Source organism: Panthera tigris, chromosome A2 (genome assembly GCF_018350195.1).
Source record: "Panthera tigris isolate Pti1 chromosome A2, P.tigris_Pti1_mat1.1, whole genome shotgun sequence".
Classification (NCBI taxonomy): Eukaryota; Metazoa; Chordata; class Mammalia; order Carnivora; family Felidae; genus Panthera; species Panthera tigris.
The window spans coordinates 166906440-166929554 of NC_056661.1; the positions used below are offsets into that span (position 1 = coordinate 166906440).

The 23115-nt window shown below is 57.1% G+C and overlaps 1 protein-coding gene across 11 annotated transcripts in view; it reads right to left on the reverse strand.

The window, feature by feature from the left end:
- PTPRN2 (protein tyrosine phosphatase receptor type N2) overlaps positions 1-23115 on the reverse strand; it is an 809627-nt gene that overhangs the window by 422099 nt on the left and 364413 nt on the right. For all 11 annotated transcript variants that reach the window (XM_042976545.1, XM_042976559.1, XM_042976565.1 and 8 more), the window contains one exon: positions 10548-10627. In XM_042976545.1, coding sequence (XP_042832479.1) covers positions 10548-10627 — 80 coding nt within the window. The remainder of the gene's footprint in view (positions 1-10547; positions 10628-23115) is intronic.

A 23115-nucleotide genomic window follows, 5' to 3' on the forward strand; every position in this document is an offset into this window, starting at 1 on the left:
GAGAGAGTGCCGTCCACACAGAGAGAGAGCTGTCTACACAGGGAGAGAGCTGTCTACATAGACAGAGTGCTGTCTACACAGAGAGTTCTGTCTACAGAGAGAGAGAGCTGTCCACGCAGAGAGAGAGCCGTCTACACAGAGAGCTATCTACACAGAGTTGTCTACACAGAGAGAGTGCTATCTACACAGAGAGAGAGCTGTCTACACAGAGAGAGCGCCATCTGCCCAGAGTTGTCTACACGGAGAGAGCCATCGACCCGCTGCATCTGAAGGATGCCAATGGTTCCATCTTTCCTGGAACAACCCTGTACTTTTTCAGTGTCCCTGTCTTCTTCTCTGTGACCTGAAGTTCTCGATCTGAGTGGCTTCCTGAAGGTCGTCCGCTGGGGGCGTGCTGCTTGTAGGGGCAGGAACGCAACGGTCGCCTCTCCTGACAAACAGGTGGACCGCCGGCTCGATCACACCGTCCCCCGAGCGTTGTCGGCAGGGTGTCCACCCGCTCTGTGTATACACGCCCGCGTCAGACGCACGTCAGGTTGTCTGGCGTCCCTGGGACGGCGGGGGGCACGGAGTCCGGACGGCGGCACAGAGCAGCCACGGTGCACCTCCTGCTTCTGAGGGATTCGGGACACAGACTCAGCCTGGCAAAGGGCGGGCGTTGAGAAGGACACGTGATGCGAGACAACACGGTGTGGCACAAAACCACGTGACGTGATATGACGGGACACGGGACGCAGAACACGGGACACGGCGTGACCGATACGACACCACCTAACACATCCTCTGGGTGGGAGACACTAACGAGGCGGCCCGCGGCGTAGGGGTGAAGAGGGGAGCACGGGAGGTGGGCCTTCCTAACAGCTCCACGGGGCACCAACCTTTGTCCTGGCCTCGAGCCCCAGAAGCCAGGACGGGGTTTTCCGGCCGAGAGGCTCGGAGGAGCATCCGAATCAGCCGTGTCCTCCCCGAACACATGTCTTCGTCGTGGAACCGAGGGCACGAGGTCACAGCGGAGCCCCGCGTAGGCCTGCCGAGGACTAGCGCGGACGGAGGCCACCTCGGAGAGTCTGCGGGGACGACGCGAACCGGCCCTCGGCACGTGGGCCTCCAGCACCAGCTGCCCGAAAGCGAAGGGCACATCTCAGGTAAGCACGGAAGAGGCACGGAGGCAGACAGCCGTGGGGCCGGCCAGGACGAGAGCCAGACCGGGCTGTGCCGGGGGCCTGAGGGAGGGTTACGGCCACCACACAGCCCATGAGCCACATCAAGGGTGCTCTCACGTTTCCACACAGAGCGTATAGGAAGTGGAACCATTCTCCAAACTGATGCCGGGACTCTGTTACTCGTGCATTTAGAATAAAGTCAAAAGTCCACAAGGGCCTCCAAAAAATAACACACTGTAGATTTAATTACAGATAAAAGAAATCTGACTTCAATTAAATGATGATAAATTGCATATTTAGAATAGAAATTACCCTGGAGCATGAGAATGTTACTGTCCCTCTGTACTCCTTCGGACCAAGCAAATCACAAGAGATTCGCCCCTTGAACATGCTCCTCAAGAGAGAGAATATGGTGAATGCGTGGAACAGCAGGTGTAATGCACAGAACAGCAGCTATAACACGTGGAACAGCTAGTATAACACACGGAACAGAACAGCAGGTATAACGTGTGGAACAGCAGGTATAACACTTTCCTGGGAAAAGCCTGCTCTATGCCCCGATGTCTCACCGTGGGGCCCCAGGTTACTTATGTGCCCAAAGTCCCTTCTGACAGCGAGTTGTGCTTCTGTTTACCCTCTCTGAGAACCGCCCGTCTGGCCAGCAGTCAGGTGAGCGGGAAGGTCTGGGATCGAGCGCAGCCTCTCTTCAAGCTCTCTTCCACAAGGGGCCGGGTTCCTGGCTCCAGGATGGAGAGAAGCCCCTACTGGAGGCTCCATCCCCACTCGGGGGGGCCGTCGGGGGGCCGGAACCCGACGTAGGGCTTCTCCCTGTGGGGGCGCCTTCACACATCTCCCGCCTCTTCAGCGAGAAGGTAGAAGTGGCAGCACTGGGCGTCTTCTCTTGGGAAGATGTGCAGGTTTACCTTACTTTAGGCCGCAGGTCCCTTGAGTTGTCCCAGCCTCGCGTGGCCACCCCTCCTGGAGGCGCCTGCCCGTCCAGACATGGTTCGGGACCGAGCAGACCCCTGGGGCAGGCTGGCGACGGCGGGGCCCGCAGCGGAAGCTGAGTGCTGGCAAGCGAGCAGCAGAACCTTAGATCCTGAGGCTGTCCTTGCTCAGCACACGCTCGAGCGTCACGGGGCGAGCAGTCATTGTCCTAGACAGGATCCTAAGTTGGAGGGAGACAGGATGCATTTTTCCTCTTTTCCTGGAATTGCTCTCCCAGCACCGCACAGAAAAGCAGACTGCTGCGGAGGCTGGTGGCTGCGAGCAGGGGCGGCAGGGGGCGTATTCACAGGGGTGTGGGGTAGAGTCAGGGTGAAGTCTTATCTCCACGCAAATGAAAATGCCATAAACACGCTTTTCAGAGAAGACTCCTGCATTCAGGGCGTCTCAAGAAACAGGGGAAACGTATTTCAAACGCCTCACAGTTCTTTTTGCTTCACGTTCGTTGTTCTTATCAAATCCAAACGCTGATTGAGCTCCTGCCACGGGCAAGGCACCAAGTTCAGTGGTGGGGTCTAAAGACGGGGACAACCTGGCTCTATCTTCAAGGACAGAGCGGTCAGGGGCTCCCAGACGTCACTGCCACCAGCCACGCCTGGCGGGCAGGTCTCACCCTGGCAGCTGGGCCCCACGCCAGAGCACAGGGGTGATTTGTTAACAAGTTCCCAGCCACGCTGGCAGTGTTGCCCTGGGGATCGTGCTTTGAGAACCACTGTCCCGGACCTCTGGGGTCAGCCAATGTTCTCCGTAAAAAGCCACGGTGAGCACGTCAGGCTTGGCAGCCACAGACAAGGTACGAACAGTGATGGCATTGAGGGCCAGAAGGCCTGTGTGGCCGCGGGCCGTGGCTGGCCAACTCTGGGGAAGAGGCGAGGCAGGGGCACAGGGCAGGGGGCAGGGACAGGCGGGTGCTGGGGGGTGAAAGCTCCAAGGAGCCGACCGCACTGCCCTCTAACCTCTTCCCGAAGAGCCAGAGAAGATCCAGGACGTGGGCTTGAAGACGAGACGGGGAAGGCAGACTGGGCTGCAGGGGTGCGGCCAGGGGTCCCGGCAGGGCTCTGCAGGGAGAGGGGAGAGCACCGGGCCGACAATGCTGAGAAACAGGAGTGCGGGAAGACAGGTCTCCGGGTGGAATGGGGAGGCACCGTGTGCTGCTTTCCTCACTGTCCCTGTGCCGCTCTGTTCTGCCCGGGGCCCCCACGGCCGTCACAAGCCCAGCAGACGACATCTCTGTTCCCAACCCTCCCGTCGGAAGTCACACGGCACACACAGGAAAGCAGCTGTTGGTGGAGTCGGCTAGGTTCAGAGAAGACTCATAAAACCAGACAAATCCCCGTAACCGGGGACCCTTCCGACCCTAAGGCTCACCCCTGTCGCCACCGTTAAAGCAGGGCAGCCATCAGCTCCGTCACGAACGGTTTTGGCTGAGCCGGGGATGCCGGTGCCGTAGCGAGGCTGGTGGGGCTTCTGAACGTACCAGTTTACACCCCGGCGGGAACCGTGTCAGTGCTTTTGTGGAAGACTTTCCACGTGGAATTTGCCTCTCCGTGCTTTGCCGTCGTGAGAAAATGCCGAGCGAGCACAAACCCTTCACGTTTAAGAGGCATCACCGCGCCCCGCGTGTGGGCTCCGGGCCAAGGTGCCGGAGCGCAGGGCGCCTTCCTTCCCGAGCCTCCTTCCCGTGACGTCCACGCCACGTGCTGATGCCTCCGGCGCCACCCGCAGCCCGGCTTCCCTGGTGCTTCCCATCGCCAGCATCTCAGCCGTGTGCCGGCCCGCCTCTGTGGAGACGCCCAGGCAGCGACGCCACCCACGCGCCTGCCACCCCACTGTGGGAAGGTCCGAGCTCTCCTGTGTCCGTGCACAACCCGGGGGTCTCACCAGGCCACGAGGCTTCCGCATTCTTACACACGGTATGTTGTTACCCTCCAAACCCACGACACCTGTCAGCTCCTGGGCCACCTGAGACCTTCACTGAGAGAGGCTGCGTCCTGATGCGCTGGCCCAGTGTCTTTCTGATCCCAAACACAACAGCGGTCCGAGGTGAGCAACGGCAGCTAACAACCCCCACGGCCCTTGGAATTTGAATCTCCTCTCCCACCAAATGCGTCCTACCTCGTTTGATGCTAAAGCCAGCCCACGGAGCATAATCACCAGGCCTGTGTCTGACAAGGAGGGAACCCAGGGCTCGACGAGACCCAACGAGCCGTCCACAGTCTCAACACGGGAAAGTAGAATCGGGACTCGGACTCTGGCTCTGAGCCCACCCCCTGTCCTTCGAGGCTCTCCTCTGCCAGCCTCCAGCGCCACGGGGCGGCACGGCGGACATCCAGATGGAGCGTGGGAAACGGAAGCGGCTCTGGCCCGCTCACCTCTCGTGGGGCGGTCCACGGCAGCCGACACACCCACGCTGGAGAGACAGGTGCTGAGCAGGGAAGCCGCATCGCTCTGAGCTCCACTGGACGCCTCACGCCGTCCAGCTGACCCCTGCCCGCTCTGCCGGTGGGTCGGCCGGCTGCCCGAGGGGTGCCGTCCTTGACCGCAGGTGAAGCAGGTGCCTGACGCACGTCACCGTGTGCCTCCCACGGAGAAGGACCACAGGGCCAGACGGGCGGGGGAACCAGCCTCGCCGCGTCAGTCACCAGGCTCATTTTCAAGGAGCCCTGGCAGGCGGAAAACACGGCCGATGGACAGGAAACAGGCCGTGAGGACGCAGAGCCGACCTCGGCTGGGGTTCTGAGCAGCAGGATCTGTCAATGACAAACCTGCACACGGCCATCTAGGGGCTTCTTGCCCAAGTGCCAACTAGACTCCTGCTGGCCCCAAACGCCGGGGCCCATTTCTGCCCCGCCCCACACAGCTCTGGGCTCTGACACCTTCCTGATCCTCTGTCCTTCCAGTGAGAGGTCCTCTCCTGAGTCCCAGCCTCTGCAGGACCTGCCCTGGGGACGGCCGGCCAGGTGACGGCCAGCCTGCCCATCTCAGCCACCCTGCTCTGCTGCCGTGGGCCAATGGGTGCGAAGGGCTGTGGCGGGGCCAGCCTGTCACACACCTGTTGTGCAAGAGTTCTTCAAACACTGGGCCTCAGAGAACCTCCCGGAGCGTGACACGGGGGCGCCTCCAAGGCCTAAGACCTGGGTGTGTTCGTGGGCTGCTAGGGAGGGCTGCCCAGCGGGAAGGCGCCCTCCCAGCCTGCCCCCCATGAGCCCCTGAGGGACAGGCGCTAAGGGCTGTCCGAGCCCAGGGAGCAGCCGGGACAGAAGCCATCACAAGAAAGCCATGCGGGTGCACTGGGCCCGCCACGGAACGACAGGCCGACCTGGACTAGAGATCACGTGGCCGTCCAGAGGCCACGGGGACCGCGGTTTGTGAAAGAACTCGCAGGAAGGGGGTTCGTAACAGACACCCGTGTTCCCTCTTCGAGACAGCTGGCTGCGCCGGACCCGCAGGCGGTGCTGTGGCTGACGGAAACTGCTGGAAGGGGGTGCTGGCTCGCCCGCACGGGGTGCGTGTCTGTGAGCCGCGGCCACGAGGTGCACACGGTGAGGGGTCCCCCGGCACCTTCCCTGGTCCCCTCGCACAGGTGTGGGCCGTGCTCCTCCTGTCTGGACACGTTTCTGTGCTAAGATGCTGACAGAACACCGGAGGCTCATCTGCCTATAGAGAGAGCACGCACGACTAGAAACGGACACAGGGAGGACCGGGGCTCGGACGCTCATGCTCAGCACAGCAGCGAAGGGGCCGGCCGAGGCCGTCTTCGCAGAGTCCCTCACGCCCGCCGCTGCTCGCATCCCTGTACGCGCAGAGCTCCCCGTGTGCCCTCGCAGGACCGCTGGGGCGGTGGGCACGGAGTGGCGGAGGCAGCAAAGAGAAACGCCGAGCCGGCGCCCGAGTCCTGCCCAGGCCACATGTGAATGGCCACCCGCCCGCATCGGGACGTCTAATTCCAGGGGCGCCTTGCCCCACCCGGGACGCCCGCCACCAGGTGCTTGGGCCACCCTCCACCTCTCCTTCGCTCACCCCACATCCAGCCCCCTGCCCGAGTCCTTTAAATCTGCAAACCGCGTCCAGACCCTGAGCATCTGGGCCCCCGTCGTCGCCCTTTCCACGCCAGCGTCACCTCAGACCAGCAACGGCCTCCCGGTTCCGTTACTTCCCCCGCCTCGTGCCCGCCACCACAGTCGGCAGGCAGGGCAGACGGACCCTGGTAGGTGTTTCGGGTCATGTCATGCCGGTGGCTCCTTGGCCCACAAGAAGCAGACACTGAAGTCCCACCCCACGTGGGTTCCCCTGGAACCAGATCCAGATTCAGATCTGAGGGCTGGTCATCTGGGGGAGCACGCGGAGCTGCGGCGAGAGGGCTGGGCTCGTAGAAGCGACCCGGCTGCACACAGCATGCGTGGGTCACCCCCGACGAAGCGCTTATCCACCCGCTATCGTGACCGTCTGTGCTCGCGGATCACCCTCACGTTACAGAAGCAGCAGCTGTGGCTCCTGGACCCGTGGCGGGAACGGAAGGTCAGCAATAATCGACCTGCTGAAATTTCAGCTCGCAGGGCACCCCGTTTGACCTTCACAGGACCCACAAAGCCAGGGCCGTGCCCCATCTTCCTGGACTTTCCCACAGTCCCACAGCTTGCAGGTGACACGGCACACACGAGCCGGGAACCCCACCTCAGCCCCCGCCCCCGGACGGGACTCCGCTCCTCTGTGACCCCGTGTCCGCCCCACGCTGAGGGGTCTATACAATGGGACAGAGCACTAATTCCACGCGCTGGGCTCCACACGAGACCCCTGTGCCCACGCAGACAGAGGCTGCCTGCTGATAAAATCAGGCGACTTTCCACACAAAGCGTGAAGACCAGTGACTAATTTGGCGACACTTACTTAGCACTCCGTGTCACACGTTGCCTGTGGGGCAGGTAGGAAGGCACACAGACCGTGATCCCAGCCAGGAGGGGCCTGGTATTTCCCGCCTGGTATTTCCCACAGGCTGTCAGAGCAGAGGAGAGGCTCGCCTGGTGGGCGTGGCCCGGGCCCTTCCAGAAGCAGCAGGTGGCGAGGCGGTGGGCTCCCGGTCCCGTCCGTACCCAACAGGAAGCAGGGAGCCCGGGCCAGCCCGGCAAACGGCAGAAAGCAGACCAGAACGACCGGGGACCCCGGGGGCACAGAGAGTGACTGATGCCGTCAACAGCCAAAGGAGGTTAAACGCCTCCCGGAGTGAACCGGGGGGCACCCACTCGCCCCTCCACGAGGGAGAACCTGTTCCTCCCGCAAATGGTGTCGGTAATGCATTGGCTCCCTTTGTCCAGCAGTGGATATCGAGTAGTACGGTTTCTACTATTTGGTCTAACCCCCGTCCCTAACCCCTCCCTGAGCGCCGCTCGTACATTTCTACACGGGTAACCCTGCAAATGAGGACAGACGAAACCCCTTCGTAGCACTGACTCATTCACACCCAGGGTGAAGCCGTGAGGAGAACCGGCCTTCACAACTTCTAATTACGGAAACGCGGCTCCGGGAGTCTTCTCCAGCTGGGCCGATTAGCACGGCTCCGCCACGCTGACGGCACCGCCCTCCACTGCAGCAAACACTTGTCAAGATGCCAGAAGCAATTACCTGGCTGTTCAGAACGGAGCGGTGGGGCCAGCGCCCTTCCCTTCCTCTCACCCGTCCCAACCTTCTGGAAGCCGCAGCCGTCAGACACTTGCTCCCGGGGCCGCCAGACGGTGCTTCCTGCTGACGTGCACGGCCCTTACCGCACCCCACCAGCCCCCGAGGGCCACCCACCCCACAGGCAGCCCAGCGTTTCCGGGTCCCAGGGAGACTCTGCCACGGACGGCCAACCGCCAGCCACGCGGTCGGCGAGGGAATCGAACACGCCGCCGAGCAGAAGCCCGGCACCGGATGTCCACGGCCTGCCACCGGGACGGCCCGCAAGGTGAGCCCCGGCGGGAGGTGACGGGAGCCCGGGGGTCATGAGGTGGGCGGTGCCACAGAGCGGGAGGCAAAGGTCACTTACCCACGTCTTCTCCGACACAAGAAACGCAAACATCGACTAGAAACACACTACTTGAGAATAAGGGATGTGAAGGGCAGCAGAGGATTTCTCCGCTTGATCAGATGACCTGGCCAGAGAGAACAGCGGTAACTAACTGCCACTCACCGCAGCGTGCTCAGCCGTCGAGTCAGCGAGCTCTGCGCCTGGATCCGCCGTGCGCCAGCTACACAGCAGCACCAGCGGTTTCCACACGCTGCGCAACGCGGAAGCACCTCCTCACGCGGGACCCGGGTCCTCTCCTGGCTCGCTCACACCGCGCGCTCCCGCGTCCTGTCACCCACCCATTCGGGTTCATAAGTGGGGCAGAAAGTCCAGGAGAGGGTCCCCTCGTACCGGGAGCAGAATCTGGGCTCAGAAAACCAGCTGCGCTCATCAGTCAGGACGCACAGCAAGGACGTCTGTCGTGGGAACTACGTGCCTGTTCCTTACGTTTCGTATCACTTTGTGCGAAATTAGCCAAATAAGTTCCCTTTCAGTCCCACCACCGGGGTGCTTCCCCCCTCGTAAGATGCCCGCAGCGTCGTGCCACTGAGCCCCCGAGGGGAGCACACGCAAGCAGTCACTGTGTCTGCAGGCAGCGATCCCCGCGGCAGGCTCTGGTCTGCAGGGTGCCGAGGGCCGCCAGCCGCCTGACGCGGGTCCGCCCGACAGTGCCGATCAGTCGCTTGCAGCAAGGGCTCCCCATCACCTTCTAAAACAAGAGACCGCGAAAACTTCCTGTCCTTGTTAACACGTGAGGGAGTCTAGTGCTCAGAGAGCTCACTTCTCCTCCTCGGGGACTGGACCTTGGTGCCAGTCGTGCCCTTGGTACATCCACTGCCAAACCACAGAGTCCTGATGGTCACCACGCTGTTTTTCTTAAACTTTTTCCCGTATAGCACCAGGTACGTGCGTAACATGATAAAATTATGTACAACAGAAGAGAACTAATTCTTTGAAAGCGTGCGTGGAACCTCTTGCACGTGCACGACAAGAAACCCTCAGCTTGCCCAGCTCCGGCAGTCCCGTAAGTCCGGCAGGCACGCTGGTATACGTGAGCAGATTCAAGTATTCAGAAAGTCACTGCCATGGCTCTCAAACATACCCCCGGTGTGCGATTCCCCCCGGCATCTGGCATTTCAGCACGGGACACGAACACATTTAAAATGACCAGCAAACTCGATTTTAAATAAGCAACCCCAGTTTCCCCAGAAAGCAATAAAAGAAATGAAAGGCCACCGCCAGGGAGTAGGCTGCCATGACTGTAAAAGCTGAAAAGACCTCCTTCCATTCTATACCATTCATTACTGCGCCCTGAAGTCCCAGCAAATCCGACCGGGAAAGCATTGCTTCCCAGCACTGGGATGAGCGGCCACCTGTGGGACAACCGTTAATGATTCTGCATAAAAAACCACAGTCGCTGACCGGGTCCTAACTTCGTCTGACCATCTCTGCCGCAGAGACGTGAGGATGGATGCCGGAGGGAAGGAGGGGCCTGCGGCCACAAGGGCCACAGCCACTGACGCGGGATCCCTTCCCTTTCAGAGGGCAGGGCATTTGGAGTGAAAGCTGCCGGCTTCTTTCCCTGGGGCCACATCAAGCCGCTCCGCTGGGAATGACACTTTACTGCCTGCCGAGACACCTCACAGCGGCCTCAAAGTGACCCAGGACACGGAAACGAAGCCCGGGGCGTTGGGCTCTCCACACAGTCGAAATTGGCTGGGTTTCTGAAGCAGAGTACAACTTGGCAAGGAGCTCTCCCTTCACCAAAAATTGCTGGCCACTGAAATCATTACTTCCGCAAAAAGGACTACTAAGGGCACCAGGACCTACAAGTAAAATCCGGCAGCCACCAAACCAGAGAAGACCGACCGCTGACCCCGCCAGACGGAGCCCTGCCGAGGCCCGTTCCACGGCAAACGGCCACCACACGCCGAGATCACTTGCGAGGTCTCAAGGCAGGTGAGCAGGAATCCCCAGGGCCCTAGAGAAGCAAAGCTAGAACAGAGTTCTCTGTTTCTCCTCGAACCCTTCATCCTGCACTGTCTTGGTCCGGGACAGACAGAAGCACGGCCAGCGTGTGCTTCTCACCTGGGATGACGCGGAAAACCTCAAAGCAAAATGGCACTTGCTCTGTCCACGCGGGGGCCGCCGCAGACACCAGGCCCTTGCTCCCCTGGGCGCCAGGCTCTTTGTCTCAGACCGAGCGGTGTGGTCCTCATCCTGCACCTGTAGCCCAGCCCGCCTCGCAGTGGTGATGAGGCGCGGTGCCGACCGACCCTGTCGTCCCTGGGCCGGGCGAGCGTATGCCCACGTGCGTCGTGTCGAGACAGCCTTACCTGCGGCCTGCGCGACATCTCCCGTCGTCAGGTTCTGGACACTGGCGCTCAGTCTGAAGGTCACCGCTGGGCCCACAACACTGCAAGAGACCAGGAAGAAGGAGCTCAGAACCGCTCTGCACGGCGTGTCGCTTCTCCGCCAGCTACGCGGGAAACACGGACACGCTGACGACACACACGCATCGAAGCCACTGCTGTTCCACGCGCGACCTCCGCCAGGCTCCGGGTTTCTCGACGCCGTGCCTCTTTGTCCCCATATTCCAGGAATTCTGTCGACAGGCTTTGCTTTTCTAACCCATACACGGCAGCGCTCTTATAAAAAATTCAAATCAACCACAACCAACCAACAAGAACAAGCAGATATTCTTGCGAGGGAAGAAGAAAAATTGTTATGGAAACAGATTTTAGTATTTGGCTCCCACAGGAGTGGTAGGAATCAAAAGCAGAAAGGAAAGAGACTGGTATTTTTAAATTTCTCTTGACAGGAACCGTTTAAAAAACTTATCAAAGTCATTAAGAACTATTTAGTATAAAAATAACTAGCAGGGAATTGCCAGACAGGAATGATTAAAATTTTCAAAGCTTTTTAAATACTGTGTTGAACATCAGTTTCAAAAATATATCTCATTTTCAATAATTTTACTCGTCTGAAGGGGAGAGGGAAGAAGGGAGGACCTTAGAAAAGGGGAGGGGGAAAAGAGGAGGGAGGAGGGGGGAGGGGTTGGGTCCCTTTCACCAGAACCCGTGTCCTAGCTCCTCAGGCTCCTGGCCTCAGGTGTCCAGACCCCTCCCGGAAAACAGCATCCCCCCATTTCTTATCCGTCTGGTGAATGAGGGTGTGAGGTGCGGGGCCGGTCCCACAGAGAGGAAGGTGCCGTGCAGGCTGCAGGGAGGTGGGTGCTCCCCTCCCCGCCCCAGGACGGACGCCGCTGTGCCCGGCAGGGGCTCGCAGGGCCCCAGAGGCGTCAGGGTGCGGCTGGAGAGCTGTCCTTCCTGGTGATCACCAGAGGCTCCTGCCACCGTCCACAGATGGGCTCTCACGTTCCAGTGTCCTCCCTCGGCGCAGGGGCTGGACCACGGAACCTCCTCCGTGTGCGCGGATTCAACGACCAAAATAACACCTCGAAGAGCAAAACCACTCGTCTGCCATCGCTAGGTCTCTACTGTGTGTGCGGGACTTTGCACATCCAGTCCCGCCCCAGTGCCGGGGCGCCGGAAACTGCGGGTGCCAGGCCTTCGACAGCCCCTCCAGCTGGTAAGTCACATCTCTCCGGATGCTTCCTCAAGCTGCCAGTCCTACCTTCTCCACCACCTTTGTCAGTGTCGCAACAGTCATTTTTAAAGGTGCTGAAAACGGGGACACGAGGAAAACTACGAAGAGTCAGAATGAAAGAGTAACGCGGCCATGCTCGACGAGAGCCACGTGAAGGTTATCGGGACACCCTCAAAACTGGCAGCGAACCGCCGTAAGAAAACCTGCCCCCGCTCGGCGTCTCATCTCCGGCCCCCTGCCTTCCGTGCTCATCCGTCCAGAGGCGAGCGGCTGCTTCTGGGTCTCGCGTGGTCTCGACCAGGTCTGCTCTGAGCTCGTGCGTTCTTGTGGATTCAGACATGACCCCCACTCGGGACACCGCGGTCCCACTTCTGTCCTGCTCCTCACAGGAGTGCCTGGCTCACTTCTCGCGGGCAGCCCGCTGTGTCCGGCCCATAATGCAGCACAGGAGCCTCGGCACCCCCTCAAGCCCAAGGAGACCCTCGAATCAGCCCCAGCTTTGTGAAGCAGCCGTGGCCCAGCCCGTGGACTTTCTCTTCGATTTCTTCGTGCAAGAAATGTCTACACGGTCACAAAACTCTGCTGAAACTCCCTGAAAACGTCACCACGTCCGTCCTTCCTGCTTGGTTCCCACCGCCAGTGGTTAGAGCCCTGACCCCAGTCACGGGCTGCGTCCTGGCCCGACGTGCCCCCAGGGGGCCGTCCTTAGGAGCACGTGTCGCCCACCCTCCAGACCCGCTCTCTCCACACACCCAGTCTAAGGCCCAGTCTAAGGCTCCCGGGCCTGTATCTGAGGCTGCCCAGCCAGATCCCAGCGACAGCCGTCTCCCCAGCACGGTGAGCTCGAGCCTCTTCCCCTGCTCAGAGTCCCTTCTGGCCTGACCGCCCCCCCCCCCATCCACACTCTGACCCATGGCAGACCCCTCTCCCAGATCTGCCAGCAGGTGCAGAGCCGCCTGGCACTGAGCACGTTAGCTGTCTCGTAGGACATTTGTAGCTTCCCAAATGGCTGGCTCTCTGGGGGCATGTGGAGCATCCCTGCCAGGGCCTCACACACGTGGTGGATGTGACAGAGTCACAGCTGTGACCGAGTCGTGACCGAGTGCAGCTGTCTTCTCCATTGAGAGAAGGTCCTTATCCACATGAATAGGCCCCACCTGCCATCAAAAGGGCACTAATAACAGGTCTTCACACCGGGACCTGAGGGTTCTGTGTCGTTTCTATGGCATTCCCCGTCTAATCTAAACGCCCAAGAATTCCTAGGCGGAAGAATTCCCTAGACCCAAATCGTCCCTCAGGTGCAGAGAATTTCCTCTGAAGACCCCCTGGGCCTTCCCGGCTCCTGGCTCACCCACGTGGTGGAGGAGAGTGCATTCACCTGCCCCCCATTCCCTGGGGGCCGGCAGGAGGGGCAGGGAGCTGTGGGTGGCAGCTTGGCCGGCAAGGGACGCAGCTGACACCTGGGAATGCGCCTGGAACTCGGGAAGCACTCAGAGCGTCGGCTTCTCAGAACCCAAGCTGGTGATGGCCCCAGCCCCGCCCAGCCCCGGCCCCGCCACCAGGCCTATCCTCTCTCTCGAGTCTCTCGAGAAGGAAGGAAACCTGAGTTTGCAGAGGACATTCAGGGAGGGTCAGCAGTGCAACACGGTGCCACGACAGGGACTCAGACCTGCTCTTCCCCAATACCTGCCCCGACGTGTGGCAACGTGGAAGTCTCTACACCAAATTCTCACCCACAAGTCTACAACATCCCCTCCGCTAGGCCTGCAACCTCCTCAGCCTCAGTTCGCCCAGCTGTAAAGTGGGGAGGCGGGCTCTGGCCCAGAGGCTCCGGCTTTCCCGGAGTAGCTGCCGTGGGAAGCCAGTGCCCGACGACCAGTGCTGCACAGCATCCCGGATACGAGGAAGGGAAAGGAGGGCAGGCGTGTAGGGGCTGAGCAGAGACCAGCCTCGTCCCCAGATGTTTCGCACACATGCCCACTGCACTCGGAGACCCTGCTGCCCCTTGGCCAAGCACCACCACGTCCTGCCGGTTCGGGGCACCGAGCCGTGCCGGGAGCACACGGACGCTCACTGAGCTTCCCACCAGGGGCTTCTGAAGTGAGAAGCACTGTGAGCACGAGAGCTGGACGCAGGGCCTGGGTTTTGCCGTGAACCCCCCATCAGAGAGCGTCAGATCCCCAAACCAAACGAGGACTTATCTGACGACTCTTTGCAACAACGCCCGAAGCGGCGACCGAACCCACCACGGCAGAAGCACAGGGATCACCACAAAACGCTGATTCTCTCAGGGGTCAACCTGTGATTCATTTCCTTCCCCTCTTCTACTTCGAGATCCCTGGGATGTAATATTCATCTGTTGCCTTGACTTGCAATAAACTGGTGCTTCTGAGCCCAGGGCTGTTTGCAAACAGCGGGTGGACACAAACGGCTGCATCCGAGAGCCCTGAGGGCTTTCTCCCTTCCAGACCCCAGGGGCATGCAATCTGAAGGCCCAGGGGAAGCAGAGGCTGACAAGAAAAAGAGGGATTGCTGTGTTGGGAAAGAATTTAAAATATTAGCTAGAGGGATACACTCCATGCGGCATCAGGAAATGGCCAGAGAGCTCCCCGCCGCCCGCCCCGCCCTGCTGGGTCTCCTCCAGTCTCGGGAAGCAGTATGTGCGGGAGGCGCCCCACTGGGAGGGTGTGCCTAGACCCTGCCCTATGGTCTGCCAGGGCTCCAGGGGCCCTCAGGAAGGGGCTGTGGTCACCAGCCGGGGCTTTTGTTCCCATGTGGACGGCTGGAGATTGAGGCCAGCAAGACCGTCCTGAGGCATTCTCCCAATCTCACGTATCAGCTCCTCAGTCCTAACTCGGGGGCAGTCTTTCTCCCAGGCCTGGAGCAGTAAAGGTTCACCCCGAAGGCCGACACAGCCGTCCTCAGAAACTGCCTGTAAGGCTGGCCCCGGGTTGCAGCGGGGAACTTGGCCAGCAGCAGGATTTCCAACATCCACACTCGATCGGCAGGATCTCCCTGCGCCCAAACAGTTCAGGATAAGTAGGGTGTGAGCAGGTTATGGGGTGCCAGGAGCTACCACTGTCTTCTAGGACCACGTGGCCTGGGCTGTCCTTACTGCCTTCTTCAGTTCTGCTTCTTCAAATACTTGGGGAAAATAGCCCCATGTGCATAATGCTGGCACAGGAGGGGGAATTTCTGTGTTTAATCAGAAAATAAAAAATAAAACCGATGCCTAGAGCCTTGCAAAACAAGCCTTTTTTTTTTTTTAGAAAGTCACTTATTAATAAATAGTGAGAGTTTCTCACACAGAACAAAATATTCCAACTCTATTGATACAAAAACATTGGTGTTTAGATCAGGAAGAAATCATTGAAACAGACGCAAAGAAAGACGAACATGAAGTTATAAGGGAAGACCTATGTTTTACTACAAAACAGAGAAACTAATTCCGTTCTTTGACTTTCAGACTCTCATTCAGATTCAACCAGTAATCGTTGGAAACACACTACGGTACATTCCTGCTATCTGCGGAGTTATGTCTTATACGGTCAACACAAGTGCGGATTTAAGGAACGCCGAACCAGGGCTCCTGGGGAAGCAGAGGGCTGGGCTCTGCCCAGACTCTGGTCCCATTTTCCCAGCCAGTCAGTGTACACGACACCTTGTTTCACGTGTGCTTCCGTTTAAAGACACCTCATTGATAGACTTATTGCTTCTTTAACATTGAATTCACCGCCTACCACGCTGTAATTCATGCCTGAACTGAGCTTTTCTGATACAGCATTTTCTCTAAGGCACAGCCCAGCCTTCTTGCACATAAGAACACGATGCACTACACTTGGGGGCTGTTCCAAACAGTGAAATCACCAACAAAAAGCACAAAGATGTAGAAAATGTAGCGCTGGACAGTGAAAAGGACACGTGTTTGCGATATGAGCCGAAGTAAGAATGCAGGTGTCTCCTTGTTCAACCCCAGCTGGGAATGTACTGGTGAGAAACTCAAAACTTTCACCCCTCTGCAACAAGTCTTCGAGCGACCACACAGCGCTATATTGATTTTGGGGTTTCGGGTACGTTTGCAAATATTGAACCACAAATAGGATCTCCGGTGCTTCCTAGTGTGTGTTAAGCACGTTCACACACATCAATGACCTTATTGTTTTTATCACATTTTACAATTTAACACCGTAGAGTTTAAGGGGCTTATGACCCAGCTGTGTACCTGTCCTTCCTTGCTATGTGACATCAGCACACGACTCCCTTTCACCTGCAAGGGACAACGATGTGCATCTGGGGAGGGTGTCTGGCTGGCCGGGTGGCACAGGACCTCCCCCTTAACTGACCCCATCGTCCTCCGCCCCCACCCATCAAGAGTGGTCTGCTGGTCCTCCAGCCTCTTCCGTGAGGTCCACGCTCGCAGGCCTTCGTGGGCTCACGGTGCTTCTGCACGCCATGCCGCCCCCGACCCAGGCAGTCATCCCCTGTCTGGAACGACATGGTGGAGACGAGGGGCAAGATCAGCCACTTCTCTGCCGACCCCACGGCTCTAGCTCACGTCCACAGAGTCACTACGGGCAGACTGGTCACACATGGCACACCCGACCTACCATGAGGTGCTCTGCTGACAGCACGCGTCACACGAGTCCATTTTCCTCCAGGACCACGGACTTCCCGAGGGTCAGATTCACTTACTGCGAGAGGGGACAGCTCTTTATGGTGGAAGAAATGCCGACAGGTGGAGCCCGCCTGCCAGACACAAACCCTTCCAACTCGAGGGAGAGAGAGTCTTCACGGTCTCAGCCCAGAGAACCCCGGGGGGCATGTGCGTCTGGTGCAAGGCTCCAGCGGCCCCTCCTGGAGACCGTATCAGGAGAACAAAACCGCACGTTATTGTTAGGAGTCAGGCTGGAAAGAATAGGAAAAGATGCCTCCCCGAGATCTGGCAGCACTCGCTGAGTCAGAACTCCCTTCAACCAACTTAAGCAAACGGTGTGCGTGCACGCAGGTGAAGGGTGCGTCAGCCCTGCTGTTCTAGCTGATGGTCTCCGTCGTAGACACAAGTGGTCTTGAGCTCTAAATTCAGTGTTTCCACTCGATGCTTCCTAGTGGCTATAACCTGGTCAATGTGTGACACGCTCATATATCTACAACGTATGATTATACAACATTTAGAACTATATATCGATCAGAATATTGATAATTACTCACTTTCGTTTACACGGTCACAGAACATGCTAACAAGCAACGGAAGTAGCTTCTAGCACTTTAATACTGACATATTGCTGTTTTTCCAGAATTCCCCATCCTATCATTTCAGGCTGATGAAACAAACAAAACCCCCATTAACCCGAGTGGTAGGGGTGAGAGTTACATGGTCTTTTCTTTAAATGAGGACTCTTTAGAAGTCCCTTTTCCCCCTATTTTTATCACTGAAGACACTTAACAAGAATCTAATGCTCTGTCTTTATACTATCGAGATACTGACATATGAATCTTCTTAATAACCATGAGTCACCAGGTGAGGCTTCTACGTGTTAATTTTCACCGCACAACAGTCAAATCTTATGAGTTATGACACACCGGACTCAGCCTGAGCCCAGACCCATTCAGGTGAGAATGGGGAAGGCAGGTGATTCCCGGTGAGACCTCATTTTTCTCGTTAGTTAACACTGTGTCCAAAATGTGGAACACAAAAATTCCTGTCAGTCGAGGGTTCCGCTTTGTTTACTTAATTTGGGTGTTGTTTCTCCTCTATAATAACAGGCTACCCGTGACACGGGATTATTTGTATCAGGTCTAACCAGAGACAACAAACTTGACTACAGTTTTCCTTATTAACGCTAAGGGCTAAATGGCCCTTAATTCTGTACTTAGAGATAAACCTCAGGAACTAGATCCCCTTGACTTTTGGGGGATAAAAAGAAGATCACAATATCTAATTAAAATGTTTCTTACCAGCATATTCTGCCTTGGCTAATGCACTGGCCTATGCTTTGTCTATTTGATCCTGGATTTGGGGTAAAACCTGTAACATGGATAGATGGATAGAGGGAGGGAGGGCAGCGGGAGGGCTGGTGGAGGCTGGAGAATGCATGACAGACGACGGACGGATGGGTGGCCTTCACCAGCGTCCTTTCCTGGCTACAGGGCCCAGAGCCACGTTGCTCACACTTTCTTTCCCTCACACTGGTGCTGACCCTGAGTTGCTTCTGGGGGTCACCAGGTTCATCCTCGTCTTTTTCGTCAGCTGTCCCTAACTCCACAGTTTGGTAGGGGACTAATCCAAGCCATGAACAGAAAACCAACAAAAAAACGAGTTCATGTCTGGCTGTTACAGAATCATCTTTGCTGGCCTCATTCCATCCATGTCAAATTACAAAATTCTAGAATTCCATGAAATAGCAAAATAATGCACACATATATTCCTAAAGCATACTTTCCATTACCGTACTTTCTGCACAATTGTATGTTCCTGCCTCCCAAACATCAGGCAGTAGCTTTCCAAAATATCTAAATTGAGGGTTCACAAAAGAGGAAGGACTGAGAGAATCAATTCTTATTTGTTTCACGAAACACAGACTTACAAAATTACCGCACGATAACTTAACACAAGCCTTCATCGAAACATAATACTGATGATGCTTTATCTTCTTAAAGGGTTGGGCAATTGCTTTACTACAGGTTGTCTCCCATTTGCAATTACTGTGTGATTACGTACAGTTTGGGAATTCCTTCTGTCACTAGGGAATGCCTTACCTGGCACTCTTTTCTTCCCATGGAGTATTTGGAAGAAAACAGATTAATCCATACTTATGTTTTGCCTTTGGACTTTTAAAGCATTTGCTTGATTTTTCCTTGCTAGAACAATGTATTGTTTTCTGGCCACAACTGAGAGGTGACGTGTTTGGTCCCAAGAAACCTGCGATACACCCACAGTGGTGCCCGCACGGCCGGGTGCCCATCTGACCGGAGAGCACGCATCCAACACGTCTGCAGGGCCACGGGCCCCGGGGACATAGCTTCCAAGGCAGCTGGACTCCCACAGTGCGTGAGGATTAATGAATTTCACAATCAAATAAATAACTGAATTATCAGTGTCAAACATTTAGAAACAAAAGCAGCACCTGAAAACTTGGACTCAAGTTTTCTCGTGGGGGAGGAGCAGAGAAAGAGGGAGACAGAGAATCCCAAGCAGGCTACGCACTGTCAGCACAAAGCCCGAGGCGGGGCTCCAATCCAGGAACTACGAGATCATGACCTGAGCCGAAGTCAGACACCTAACCGGCTGAGCCCCCCGGGCACCCACGAAGGCTTTTACTTGAAGCCACTGGCTGTCGAGGGCTGCCCCAAAGCCGGGCAGGAGCCTCCCTCCTGGGAAACGGGGGTTCCCAGCCTGCCGGGCCCCTCGGCAGGGGTGTCCCCTGGCAGCGAGGCTCACTGTTCTGTTTCTTGGTTTGTTTCTGTTTCTCTGGACACCCAGGCTGCTGGATGCCCGGCCTGCACACGTATTCCGGTTTGTAACCCACGACGTGACACAACACCCGGGGCCGGTTTCCATGCAGGAACGAGTCTCTGTGTTCCCGGCTGGGGCCACTTTGTATGCTTCTCCTGTCCCTCCTTGTGGTGTCAGTTCCCACGGGTGAGAGGGGCAGGACTCCTGGCAGACGTTAAAGCCTTCCCGTCGGGACGGGGCCTGAGGAAAGCGTCCTGACTTGCCCACTCCGTAGTCGTGAGGATGCTAGCGTACTCGTAGCGTCTCTGACTCTGGAGAGAGAGGCGGGTGAGTGAAAATGAGCTCTGCTTTGTTCTCCTGAGAAAAATGAGAAGAAGCTGAGCAGAGAATTCTGGCATTGGCAGCACAGGCAATAAATAAAACTGATATTTTACCACGGTGTTTCGTTTTACTTCAGTGTAACTTTTTTCACGTGTTCACGTATTTCTTGGTTGAAACAACATTTCATTTTCATAGTCTACGATATATGGAGCGCCACCCTCTACTGAGTGCTGAGTGTCTGCACACACTTAGCACTTAACCCTCCACAGCCCTAGTGCAGGCGCCATGATGCCCACCCTACAGCTGAGCAAACAGGCGAGGCGAGCTTAAGAGGCTTGCCCAACACCTTAAGGCAGCGGAAAGGCGGATACAAACCTAGGCCAGATTGACTGATCCGTTTTCAGTCAGTCAGTCAGTCAGTCACTGAGCAGATATTCAGCAGCTGGTACGTGCCCGACACCATCCTAGGCTCTGAAGATGCGTCGCTGAGTGCGAGGCCCAGTCCCTGCCTTGAAGGACAGCAGCCTCCTGGGAGAAATGAAGACCCTCCTCTCCTAGATCAAGGGATTAGGAGGAGGAAGCACAGTGTCTCTCTGAGCCCTCAATCCTGGGACGTCTAGTCCAACACACAACTATGCCACCCACCCAGCACGTCACACTCTGGGGGTTCGTGCAAGCCTGGGGAAAGGGTTACTCTTGGCAATCGGACCTATTCACAGTTAGCCGTTAGAGTAGCTCCGTAACAGCAACAAAAATACTAGCGGAACGGTACAGGCTAGCCAAGCCGAATGCGTACACAGCAGGCAGCGCCTAATGAGCTCTTGGCTCCGGGACGTCTCATAGGATCTCTGCAGAGATCCCATTAGCCTTAGAACCGGTTATGCAATTTCTGGGGGCCCAGCGCAGAAGGGAGATGCGGGGCCCCTGTTGAAGCATAACGTATGACGACTTTAGGGACGGCAACAGAAGAGCATTGAACCAAGGGGGGCCTCCTGAGAGCAGAGCCCACGTCACAGCCCACACCGTGTGCTGACCATCCACATTTTACAGGTAGGGAACCTGAGGTTTAGAAAGGCTACATAACTTAATCTGTTCCTGAGCTGAGATGTCATTTCTCAACAGGAAAGGGCTCAACCAATACTTTAAATACAAACATCATCACCGAAAGCAGAGGGATTTACTTACAACGAGAAAGGGCCACCCTTCCCTCAAGCGGACCCACTCCTCCCTCCCCACGGCCTCATCCTCGGTCTGAAGATAGGGCTGGGGCAGTCTCGTCATAGTGTGACACACCCTTGAACCCACAGTGTAGCTGTCTCTGGCCCCTCGGTCAGACCTCGGCCATCTGCAAGGTGCACACAGAGCACGGCCAGTGCCCCTGTCCCAGTTAGACAGGACCCTGAACACTAGGCCCTTCCTTCTCTGCCCCTTTAAGGTGGCCTCAGTGAGGAAATCCTGGACTCAGGTGGAGGAAGGTGACAGCATCCACCTGTGACCACTAGAGCGTGTGGGCAGCGGACACAGTAAGTAGAGGTGTGGCCACCATGTACGGGAGGCTCCGTACGGTTCCGCGTTTTATTGCTGGAGGCTCTCGGCTGTGAGTGATGTTGTTGACCCCAAACATAATCTTTATCGCTGTTAATTTGCAGTGCCCCAGCACATCCCCAAATTATCCATGGCTTTGTCATCACTTGGGCTACAGGCCAAAGGGGCCAACCCAGTGAGCTGAAGGCCACTCTGACCCTTTCTCCAACTTCCTCTTCAATGTCTTCATAGATCAGAGAGACAAGACAGGAGCCAAATAAACACAATTCTGCCCCAGGAAACGGACCTTCCACGGATTCTCGCACCCGTGGAGGGAGGTGTGGGAGCGGGTGGGGGTGCGAGGCATGGGAAGGAGGGATGAAGTAGGCCTCAGCATCACTGGGACTCACAGGATCGACCCGCTGGCCATCCCCCCGGCCCTGTACAAGGAGATCCTAATGAAAAGTGTCAGTGTGCTGAGTTCCCACCGCTGCACCTCCAGGAACTGTCTCGAAAACAAGAGCACTGTATTTTCATCAATTCAGTAAATCACACAGATGGGAAACTAAACTGCTTCTTGCATCAGGAGAACACAGGAAGATTGATCACAGAATTAGGCTGGCCTCCCGCAGTGCCCTGGGCTGATCCGAGCCTTCTCGGGGCTGATCCAAAGGCTCAGGACGAGCGCCGACAGCAGCCCCCACTGACTACGGAGTCTCCTTTGTATGGCGGGTCCCACGGCACCGCCCACCTGACGGTGCTGGAGGAGGCAGCCCGTGCATCAATCAGCACCACGGTGGACAGCCGTGATTAGATTATAAAATCATGACTGTGGCCGGCGTGTGTCTGCTGGCATAATTACATCAGCATGCTAATGCCGTTTTAATGGTCTCTAATGATGTAATAAGAAATAATGGAATTTATTTGACAGCTACATAACCATTAAGAAAACATATTAAGTATAACTGGTACTTCCATAAAAACGTAGACAGTCTCTGAAAGCGCCAGCTTGCGTGGCAGCCCCTCTTCCTCTCCCGGAACAGGGAACAGCCGTGGCCACACAGCAGCCCCCTTCCAAGGCCTCCACTGTGCTGGGTCAGGTATGCACCCCTCGGGAGGAGCGAAGTTCACAGCACACACACAGTAAGTAAAGATCCAGAGGTGTGGCACAGACGTGAGCCAGCCAGATGGGGGGCTGCAGAGAAGGCTCTGGCACCAGGAGGCCCAGCTTGAGATTTGAAACATGAGCTCTATAAAGAGCAGGGAAGACTGGGCATCTCCAGCCATAGGGAAGGACCCACTTGACGGCCACGGACCGGATTCCCAAGGGCGTAAAGGGAAGGTGGTGTTGGTGTCAGATGTGGCTCATAGGACACAGGAAGCCCACCCCCCAGTTTTCCCAGCAAGGAAGAGACTGTAGCAGAAGACATTTACAAAAGATTTGATCTGGCCACCAGCTTGGCCAGAAGGTGCTCCCTGGAAACGCCTCCGTGCCCCCAGCCTCCTCCAACACGAAAGGGCTTTTGTGTGGGAAGGTCTGAGACCTGAAGTCAGGAGCAGACCCAAGGTACAGGCCTGGGACAGAGGGACTGCAGCCAGCTTCCAGTAGATGTCTGCACAGGACACTCCCCATCAGATGTCCTCCCACCAGATGCCCCCCCTCCACGCACACCCCCCGATAGCAGATGCCCCTCCAGTCCTGACATGCCCCCCACAGGAAACCCCCTCCAGACACCCCCCCCCGGACATCCCCCCACCGGACACCCCCCCCCCAGCAGATGCCCCTCCAGTACTGACATGCCCTCCACAGGACATCCCCCCCACGAGACACCCCCCACCGGACACACACCCCCAGCAGACGTCCCTCTGGTCCTGACACCCCTTCCCCCAGAGGCCCCTCCAGTCCCCAAGTCTGCCTGGCCTAGCCCTGGCCCTGGCCCTGCTGCAGCTGCTCTCAGAGTCTCTTAGAAGCCGACCACCTTGCTGAGAATGTGGAG